This window comes from Agrilus planipennis, unplaced genomic scaffold (assembly GCF_000699045.2).
Source record: "Agrilus planipennis isolate EAB-ADULT unplaced genomic scaffold, Apla_2.0 scaffold23, whole genome shotgun sequence".
Lineage (NCBI taxonomy): Eukaryota > Metazoa > Arthropoda > Insecta > Coleoptera > Buprestidae > Agrilus > Agrilus planipennis.
In genome coordinates, this window is record NW_020439044.1 from 291,054 (window position 1) to 302,477 (window position 11,424).

At 33.5% G+C, this 11,424-nt stretch overlaps 1 protein-coding gene across 3 annotated transcripts in view; it reads left to right on the plus strand.

Moving 5' to 3' along the window:
• LOC112903944 (alpha,alpha-trehalose-phosphate synthase [UDP-forming]-like) overlaps positions 1-11,424 on the plus strand; it is a 66,270-nt gene that overhangs the window by 50,601 nt on the left and 4,245 nt on the right. For all 3 annotated transcript variants that reach the window (XM_025976863.1, XM_025976864.1, XM_025976862.1), the window contains exon 2: positions 2,231-2,327. In XM_025976863.1, the coding sequence (XP_025832648.1) occupies positions 2,231-2,327 (97 nt within the window). The remainder of the gene's footprint in view (positions 1-2,230; positions 2,328-11,424) is intronic.

Sequence of the window (11,424 nt, forward strand, 5' to 3'; positions counted from 1 at the left end):
GATTGTTTGTTAATTCAGTTAATGAACAAGTGATTTTTTTGTGATTTTCATAATTTTCATTAAATATGCAGTTATTATTACTACTAGTTTATCTATCTATATCTATTTATTAAAAATGCGCGCAAAAAATTAATTAACTGCACATTAATGTACTTGGTTGCATTTTAAAGCAGTTACAACTAAATATATTTGTATATCTAACGATGAACATAACTAATACGTAATCACCGACTTTGTATGGGGTGTGTGTACTAGACCCGGCAATATCCTCAGAAATTACTAATGGACTTACCACATGGTTTTAGAAAAAGTTTCTGTAATAAAGTTGCTTTGTAGTAGGGCATGAGCTGGTCTCATTTCGGTTTCACATTCAGAGTCGGTTTAAACATCCTGGACCGTTGTCCATTCTTTGTACTTTATAACTCCTGGATTGAAATAATGACATTCGTCATTACAACATCAGCTGCACATTTTCATTACAGGCTTCGGTGATCCCAATGAGTATTTTACCCTAACTTGATGTATTTTGGGGGTACTACTGCAACTTTTTAATTTAGCAGCGCGTCAATAGCAAACATTGTCATTTTGGAACTTCTTTGTTGTATGATACCTTTGAAAGATTTCCGAACTATAATATCACCTCCTGCAGCAACCACAGTATCTGCAGTTCTTTTGCATGTAGCGCCAACCCCATTAGCACCACTTTTGCCATGACCACTCCCTGAATTGTTTAAGGAAAACTTTCCTCGGCATGAAACCTCTACATGTAGCATTGATGCTAAAATATAAAACATAGTGTTACCTTCGGTACTGCGTAAATGGCCCACCGCTTACATCATAAATGTGGGTTATTTGCGGTGGGAAAGTTTTCAAAATTAACCTCAATTGTACCCATACATCAGCTGTATTTTGAGAAACAGAACAATAGGATTTTGTAAAATCTTTGATGTAAACTACTACAGTGTGAAGACTAGACCCACCAAAATCATATGCCTGAATCTCTTCACTGTACTTGCTACAGTAATTTTTTGAAAAGTCCATGTGAATTATGGTGTACGAGTCGTTTGCAAGTCCTTGACAGCTGTGTTAGGTGAACTATGTTTCTTTCGTGTTCAAAATACGTATCTACATCCTCTTGTAAATCTTATATCAGTTTGCAGAGACGAACCATGAAACTTCTCTTTCAATATTTCGTAACAGTTTAGATTTTTAGACATAGGATTATTTGGATTTTATTGTTCTGCTACCCATTTTTTCTTAAGTTAATATTTAAATAATAAAAAAAATAATCATTATTCATTAAGATTAAACTGTGTATATAGTGATATGAGTTTATTCACCAATGTTTTGTCTCGATGACGTTCAATGTGTATTTTTAATGAAATTTGGCTCCCGAATTCCACCGATAGGAAGTAACTAATTAAAACTAATACCATACATTAACCATAAAAGCATTGACAAGGTTTAAGCAATAATAATGTCTGTTACATATTGATCTAAAATTTTATAGATTTTGAATGAGTTAATTTTATTTAATTCATCGTCCTAATTTGTATTTGTACTGAATGGACACAGAATTTTACATTTTAGCATATTAGTTTATTCTTTTTCACAGAGAATTAAAAAGAAAAGTGATGTATTTCTTAGTTTGGTATTGTTTGTTAATCTGTTAGGATTGTTTTAAGTAGATTAGATTGTTTATGATGTTTACGTTTATAGTGCAGGGGGGAGCCTGTAGGAGTTCTTTTTTTTGACCATGTACGCTTATTTAAGTGTTTAAGAATTGTCACGTTTTTCAGTAGATACAGTTTTGTTATGTAAGGTGCTACATGCCTAACGATATGTAAAGCGGGAAAAAATGATACCCAAGCGTTCTTGGTTATCATTCGAGCCGACTATTTGACGCATTACGTTTGTGTCCAAATACAAATTAATCGAAAACAACACTTTTAATATTTAGAGGCCAGAAGAGCAGATAACCCTGACCAGTGCTTGCTATTCAATCTCGATCTTTGTTCCTTTTTTTTGATTAAAAGCATCTTCAATTGCGAGAGTTTCTTTAGTTTTGTTTTGCTAATGTTCAGTGTTCCATCGAAGTATCTAATCCTTTCCATGATAACGAGTAGTGGATTTTAATAAACCGACCTAATTTACTTCACATTTACTAACAAAATTGTTGCGTCTTTGTATTGTTATTGAAAATCAATTATGATTCCTAAACTACTTATAGATGTGGTGACCTCCACGGGGAGTATGATCGTTGTCTCCAATCGACTTCCGTTTGTACTCAAAAGGAACGAAGAAGGAAAATTGGAAAGGACAGCTAGGTAAGTTGCATTTTTATACATCTACGAGAATACCTAATATGTGGTAACAAAGTTGGACATACAGGTATTCTCTTTAAATTATTTAAAATACTATTTGTATGTTGAATTAAAAATTATAAAAACTCAGTAGGTTTTACCATTGACGATTATTAGGTGTTGGTTTTGGGAATAAAACAATGCAATAGGTATCTATGGGTCCTGTTAGGGATCACAATTTTTACCAATGGGTGGGTACTAAAACAAATATTAAAGATAAAGAAGTGAATCTGTTGGAAAATTGTCTTTGACTGGACAGCAGGAGTTAAGTAAGTGTAACTATCTAACAACAACTAAGAAGTGCACTTGCAAGTCATCAGGATTACTTTGTAATTGTAAATGTAAAAAATAAGCAAAACGCTTTATTGTTACTTTTAGTAAAAGATTTTTAATAATATCTACCAAATGATAGGAACGCAGGTATTATATTTTGTGAAAAAGAAATTTTAGTTTTGTTTATTTCACTATTATTACGTCTCAAAAAGCGTTTTAAAAATGTTTTAAAATTATTTAGGTAACATGACTAATTGTTATGTTTAATAAATAATTTTTAATTTAATGTATCAGACTATTGTATTCCCAAAATCAATATTTACCAATCATCATTAGTAAAGTTCAGTAGGTATGTACCAAACTAAAGATAAAAATTCGAAAAATCACCTCATTTTATATCAATACTTGCATTTCCAAATCATCTTGGTAAATCTTGATATACTAAGTACGATTTATACATGCAAAGATAGATTTGTAGGGTGAAATATAATGCGATTGTTTGTTAATTCAGTTAATGAACAAGTGATTTTTTTGTGATTTTCATAATTTTCATTAAATATGCAGTTATTATTACTACTAGTTTATCTATCTATATCTATTTATTAAAAATGCGCGCAAAAAATTAATTAACTGCACATTAATGTACTTGGTTGCATTTTAAAGCAGTTACAACTAAATATATTTGTATATCTAACGATGAACATAACTAATACGTAATCACCGACTTTGTATGGGGTGTGTGTACTAGACCCGGCAATATCCTCAGAAATTACTAATGGACTTACCACATGGTTTTAGAAAAAGTTTCTGTAATAAAGTTGCTTTGTAGTAGGGCATGAGCTGGTCTCATTTCGGTTTCACATTCAGAGTCGGTTTAAACATCCTGGACCGTTGTCCATTCTTTGTACTTTATAACTCCTGGATTGAAATAATGACATTCGTCATTACAACATCAGCTGCACATTTTCATTACAGGCTTCGGTGATCCCAATGAGTATTTTACCCTAACTTGATGTATTTTGGGGGTACTACTGCAACTTTTTAATTTAGCAGCGCGTCAATAGCAAACATTGTCATTTTGGAACTTCTTTGTTGTATGATACCTTTGAAAGATTTCCGAACTATAATATCACCTCCTGCAGCAACCACAGTATCTGCAGTTCTTTTGCATGTAGCGCCAACCCCATTAGCACCACTTTTGCCATGACCACTCCCTGAATTGTTTAAGGAAAACTTTCCTCGGCATGAAACCTCTACATGTAGCATTGATGCTAAAATATAAAACATAGTGTTACCTTCGGTACTGCGTAAATGGCCCACCGCTTACATCATAAATGTGGGTTATTTGCGGTGGGAAAGTTTTCAAAATTAACCTCAATTGTACCCATACATCAGCTGTATTTTGAGAAACAGAACAATAGGATTTTGTAAAATCTTTGATGTAAACTACTACAGTGTGAAGACTAGACCCACCAAAATCATATGCCTGAATCTCTTCACTGTACTTGCTACAGTAATTTTTTGAAAAGTCCATGTGAATTATGGTGTACGAGTCGTTTGCAAGTCCTTGACAGCTGTGTTAGGTGAACTATGTTTCTTTCGTGTTCAAAATACGTATCTACATCCTCTTGTAAATCTTATATCAGTTTGCAGAGACGAACCATGAAACTTCTCTTTCAATATTTCGTAACAGTTTAGATTTTTAGACATAGGATTATTTGGATTTTATTGTTCTGCTACCCATTTTTTCTTACTCATCAAACTCTCTGTAATCGGGATTCTTGTCGTCACACCGCTGGCATTCCCGAGACAAATTCCGCTCGTCATAACGATTGCAACAACAATGTTCTAGTAATTTATTGTAATTATCGTAACGCAAAAATTTTCCATTATACAATGAAGACAATTTCAAATTAAATATTAGCATGCTTTATGCAGAGGTCATGGATCTGGTTCGTTTATATTTGGTAAACGACGAATGTCTGGTAACTTATTGCAAAGTGATTAGCTTTGAATTTTTTATATACTTAAGTTGGAGATTGAATCCAACATATATCGTTTTTCTTTTTTCACTACTTTTCTGGTGACACATTCACGTTTGCCAGTATCAGTTCCACTGTTCTCATTTTCATAAAAATTTTGCAGTATCTCCATAACTATGGGTGAAATTCTATCTAGACAGGTCATTTTGTAGGTAACAAAAGTTATTTAGCTCTCCGATTTCTGAATCTCTTATAAGATATATTATTATGTTTGCTTTTTCATTAATTGTATTTCTTTACTATTTTACGTACCAAATACAAAGTAAATTCTTTCTTCTCTTCTCTTTCGATTGTTCATTCAATACTTTATTGACTTCTTTGCAAATCGCTGGAGTATCACACATTCCTTCTAGTTTTGTATTCGGTGCTCGACATTTTTATTCCTATTAGATTTTTTCAACCGCTGTAACTACACTCTTTTAGTTTCTTTGTGTACTACTGAATCTTTAGACCTTCCTCTCTTATCATTTTTTTGCGCGTCTTTCATTCAGATTTGTTTAACTGATGTGGGAATACTCTGAATCTGGCGTATCCCATGTAGGAAAGTACGATTGGGTTAAGTACGGGCCAAAGTTGGCTTGCCAGTCATAAGCTCTGAGACAAAGTTGAATTACAATTTTGGACCAGATACGATTGAACTAGCGAATGATAACATCGAGTCTGGCTTGGCATTCAACCCTTGGCCAACAATGAATCCCAAAGATGTGCCAGAGTTAGCCTAGTGACAGCCAGCCTTATGCCAAAGTCAAAATCAGTGGTGACCCAGGCAATAAAATTGGCTAGTAAACTATATATGAAGAATTATTTTAAATAACCAAAACTTATTGAAGGTTGGAATTAAGAGAATAGTTGTTTATTACGAATTATAAAAAGACAATTACAACTATGTAATTCCATGAATATCTATAATAATTCATCTTTATTTCTCGACTGATGGCTTCGAACGTCCGCCGTCACGATCTGGAGTTCCAGAGAGATTAACAAATAGATTATTANAGACCAAGACTGGGAGCGCAAGACCAAGACCAAGACCAAGACCAGGTGTATTGGCGCAAGACCAAGACCAAGACTGGCTAAGTCTCGTCTTGTTCTTGCGTTTGGGCAACACTAGACAGAACATAGACCAACTTTTACCTGCTGTCTTAACAGCGCGTTTTAGAAAATACCACAAATGACGCGGTAAACGCCATCTGCAGTAGGATGCTACATTTTAGGATTACATATGCTCCAACAAGGTCCATTTAAATATATGGATATCTACTTGCTGAAACGAATACCGGCGTAGCTAACCTCAACGTGTTAGGCACGTTACCATAATCGAATAAAATAATTCGAATTTTTACAGGCATTTATATCAACACTTAGATATTTTATCATGCACATTACAGAAAAGTATATTACATAAGAACTACATCACTTAACCAACACATTTTATAGGTAGAGTAGGTTAAGAAAAACACCATTTTTATTACCCTTTCATCTGCTATATTTGGTTCGCATTTAAGATGTACTCCTCGAAAGTACTTTTCCCACGCATCAAATTAAAGGCAACATCTTACATTCACTACAGAAGAGTGCGGGACAAACTTGAACCATAATAAGAACACATGTCTTTTGTGGGAAAAAGTTGGAGTTCTTGGAGACGAACATTCGTTTCGTGAATATCGTATCTACATCAGGTATCAATGAAAAGTACATGTGTTTATATATGGAAAAAGCTTTGAAAATGTCACTGTCACGTTGCTAAAAATATGGGGATGTTCGGAATTTGAAACGAAGCCACTTGTCATTTACGGATCTAGTATTTACAAGTTGTTATCGTGTTCATGTTGATTATGCATTTTTTCGTCGATAATGACAATGCACAATCGATGAGCATATGTTATGGTAAACTAACACGTTGGAGTCATGACGAAGCGAAACGAATAGTTCCACAGACAACCGTGACGCGATAAAGTGTCTCGGTCTGTTCCACGGTTATTGGAGTTGATAGTTTAACTAATTTGGACGGCATTTGTAAGTACATGCTTCTTTTGTGTCGTTTTAATAACAATCGTCGTCACCAGTCTTTATTTACTAAAATAATATGAATAAGTGAAGTAAAATCGACAGATGAAGGTTGCGTTCGACCTTTGAGCTCTGAAAGATACAAAGATACTTAAGAGCCTGAAGAAGGTATATTTACATGATACAGCATTGTGAATGAGTAAAATATTGGTATAATGTATCCAGGCGCAGATCCAGCTCTGAAAAAAGCTTATGGTCACAGCAATCCGAAAATCGGCCAAGTATAAACATGCAAAAGAGATGTTTACACAATATATATATGCAGCCCTGACCAAGATTTTGTACAATTTTTTTTGCGGAAACATTGCTAATTTCATTGATATCCAGGTTCACATATTTGTGTATATTTAGCAGAGCTAGCCGTAATCATCATTCCTGTACCATTGAGGCACTCAACCAAGATTTTACTCTGTGATGAGTAGAAAACGATCTCTTTGAGGTAGCTACGCTGATAGGGAGAATTGCCAGTATTTGTAAGAAAATTTTTATGTTAGGGTACAAATGTTGATTGCATGCTTCACTGAGATGACCTACCGTCTCTGGTATGGCAGAATTGTTTTCCAATACTAGTATTTATGTACAAATAAGAAACAGAAAATAGTTGTCAAAAATGTGACATAGCATGTCGTCTATGACTGTTGCATTCCGAATCACGCACGATTCATTGTTTTTTATTTTATTTTATTAAGGAATTGGATATAATATTCACAGCCTATCGATCTCAAGTCACAAGCCTATAAGGGTTGTGGGCATACTCCCTGCTCTTGAATGTATCTGTATGTCATCATCATAAGGTCGTCAATCCTAAGACTGGTTAGACACGCACCTCCACTTCTTGCTATCCTGAGCTAATTTTCGCATTTACCTAAAACTAGAAAATCCCACATCCTTAATTACTTGTGAACAATAATCTAATCTAGGTCTATGTTTACTCCTTTTACCTCCTGTTTTTGCCTCTAATATGTCTCTGACTTTCATGCCTGAGAAGGTGTCCTGCCAACCTATCTCGCCTATTTTCTATCAACTTCCATAGATTCCTCTGTTCTCCTATTGTTGCCAATACCTCCTCATTTCTAACCTTTTCTATCCACGGTATCCTCATCATTCGCCGGTAACACCGCATTTCGAACGCTTCTAACGTTTTTTTTTCTGCCGCACCCACTGTCCATGTTTCGCACCCGTACAGCACCGCGCTCCAAACATCCGCCTTTAACAATCGTTTCCGAATTTCTAGATTAATCGTTCGCGATTATGAAGTGACTTCATTTTATTGAAGGCGACTCGATCCCGCACTATCATCTGCTTTATTTATATCTCTACAACTTCTTCCGTCTTGACTTATCTAACTTCCTAGATACCTAAAATCAGCCACATTCTTCTAATCTTTCTTCTCCTATCTTTGCATTCGCTTTTTACCTACTTCTTTTTTCCTTTCAAACCAGTATTTTTGTATCTGTATGTATCGTCAATTTAAAAAAACAAACGTCTGCATCTTTAAATACCTCTGTCTCATTTTTAAATATGTTTGGGTTTATCACTAGTTGCTAAATCACTATCGGTTCTACGGTATTCGCATCGTGGTTCATGCACTTGTCACTCTGATATTGCATGTACTTATTAAGAGTAAATTTAGTAATTGCAATGAGCCGTTGCCAAAAGAGATTATAAAAATAGATGCTTTGTTTAAATTAACTTTTAATTTCACATTAGTAGTCCCTTCAATGGCTCCTCTTCGATCAGGTAATTTGGGATGCATTAATTTTTTTAACTTGTTTTGTTGACTATTACGTTTGTGTTCCTAAACCATAAAATAACTTTACGACTAATAATTAACGACAACATCTAAGGAATGTCATACTTCATTAAAGAGAACATTATTGAGTCTGTTAATTTTTTTGTGTCATATATCTAATTTTGTTTCATGTTTGCGAATTTCTTTACAGTTACGTTACCTACAGGGTTTTCCATCTAAGGCGGTTTCGTCCGTAACTCGGTTATTATATATACATTTAATAAAAAAATATTTTTATAAAAGTGGTCTGAAATCATATGTTGTATATACAGAAAATATTTTCAGTCATACAGGGTGTTCCATTTATTTTGGACGCTACGTTAATTTGAATAGAACAGCCGTTATATTTTTACATTTTTTGTTTCTTTGTCAATTCAGAAATATATAATATCAATAATATTAATTAAGAACACCCTGTATATTAATTATAATTTCCTGGAATTATAAAATAATGGGTAAAGATTAACAATAATTTTATTTATAATTGTTGAGTATGATAACCAAAATGTGTACAATGAATGACTTCCTTAGACTTGATATATTTTATGCATTTGTTTTCAATAACTTCCAATGATAGCTGCATAATATTCAAATGTGTGATTTCGTCCTAGAACTGCTAACGCCACTTTCAGTGTATCAACTGTGGCGTATTTTGTGTGATCCAGTGGGTTTCGAATCCTTTCTAAGCGTTTCGGACGAAAATGTTCGACTTCCAACTCCTCTAGATCTCACAATCAAATATATAGTATCAACATCATACGACCTTCAGCTCGAAAACGAATTGAATAGGCACCTCCACATTTTAGCTTGAGCTAATAGTCGCATTTTTCGAAAATTAGTGCAACCTATATCTCTAGCTGTTAGCGAACAGTAATCTAATCTAAACTCATAACATTTGTCGTAATTTGATCTCATAATATTATATTCTGTAACTAGCTGATTATTAAACATTTAATTAATAAATAGAATTGAGTTACATCCTATCTTATCTATCTTAGAAATCATAGAAGTCCAGTGTGTTTTCGTTTACCATAATTAGAATCTATAATTAAAAATCAAATTTCCAGTTGGAAAATCCCGATGGGAAAAAAAGTGGCCGAATATAAATATCTCTATTTATGCTCAGCTGGTTGTTAATTGATAATTATTTGCTCTCATCGCTTTCAATGATATGCATGTGCTTTTGGAAAGATATTAACTCCCCGACTGGAAATTAGTTAGTGGATTGGATCCGATGCGGATCAGAAATAAATCAGGCTTTCTGATCCGGGTATGTTGGAAATCGTCACGCCATATATGATCAACAAAGGATCCATTTGAAAAATCCATGTCGGATCTGTTTCTAAGATCCATGACGGATCCGTTTCAAATATCCATACTGGACCTATTCAACAGACCCATTCCCGATCCAGCCAAAAGTTTCATAACGGATCCGTTTAAAGGATCAGGATTATTTTTTTCTTTTTATTAATTTGGCATAAAATAATCAATATTATCATTTTACCTTAATTTTATTAATGAACTCAAGTACACTTTAAATATGTTCCAAACAGTAACTATTTATTATTTTTATTTTCTTTATTCCAATATTTGACATTATTTATGATTCTACCTACGGCATCATAAAATTCTTTATCTTTAAACGTGATTCCATGGTCTTTTAAATCTTCACGCATGATTTGTTCATTGTTTGACGAACAATATTGCATACAGAATAAATCAGGTAAAAAATAAAGTTCTGTATTATGATCCAGTTCAGAACATCGGATAAAATCTTGATTTAAAGATTGTACCGAAATCGTAATAGAATTTGTAGCATTGGATTGTGATAAGAAATTGGTCAGATGACTGGATTAAGGGATAGGATACTTTATTATGATCAATTTCTAATCAGATGGTTGGATCAAGAGATAGAGTACTGTACTCTCATCAGAAACTCATCAGATGGGTGGATCAACGGATAGAGTACTGTACTCTGATCAGAAACTGATCAGATGCCCGTATTACGGAAAATCTGATCCGCATCTGATCATAATCCGGGTTCTCTGAACTAATTTCTAATCGGGTCGAGGTACAGACTTTTCGTACTCTTAAAAATTTCTTGTAAAATTTTATGAAAAAGTAGGTACTTTTCGTTAATAATTTTTTCCATCTTATACTACCATATCAATTAGCGCATGAGTTTAATTTAGGACGTCCTGATCTTTAATCATCCCTAGGATAAAAATTACTGCGACGGAATTCCTGAAGCTGTTTTATTGAGTGCAGATTGCATTTCAACAAAGTACGTACTTGTCTTACCGATAAGCCTATCTCAAAATTATTAGGAGTGAGTGTGAAAGCGTGGCCTAATGTAGAACTTTCTGATATTACATTAAACATCCATGGGTTTTGCTACAGATTTCGGGTAACCGCTTTTGTAATTATGTTGGTGAATTTGTGAAGTATTTGTTACTAAGGCTCTAAGAATCTTATTCAAAACATTTTTATTGAAGGGGAATTTAGGGAAAAAGGGATACTTGTAAACTAGGAATATAATAAATTGTAAACCTTAAAGAGCAATATCCACATCGAATAAATGGTAGATTTTCAAAAAATAAAATAGAATATATAATCTTCCTTTTTAAATACCGAAGAAACATTAGATAAAATTCGACGTTCACGTATTAATATAATGATAATGATAATTAAGGATAATAAATCCCACTCATTGATTGCATACCTCTGGTATAATGATTTTATTTACTCCATTATCTTGGTTTTATTACATATCACTTACATGGTTAAAAATGTGATATTAAAATACCGGAATTTTAAGTTAATATTTAAATAATAAAAAAAATAATCATTATTCATTAAGATTAAACTGTGTATATAGTGATATGAG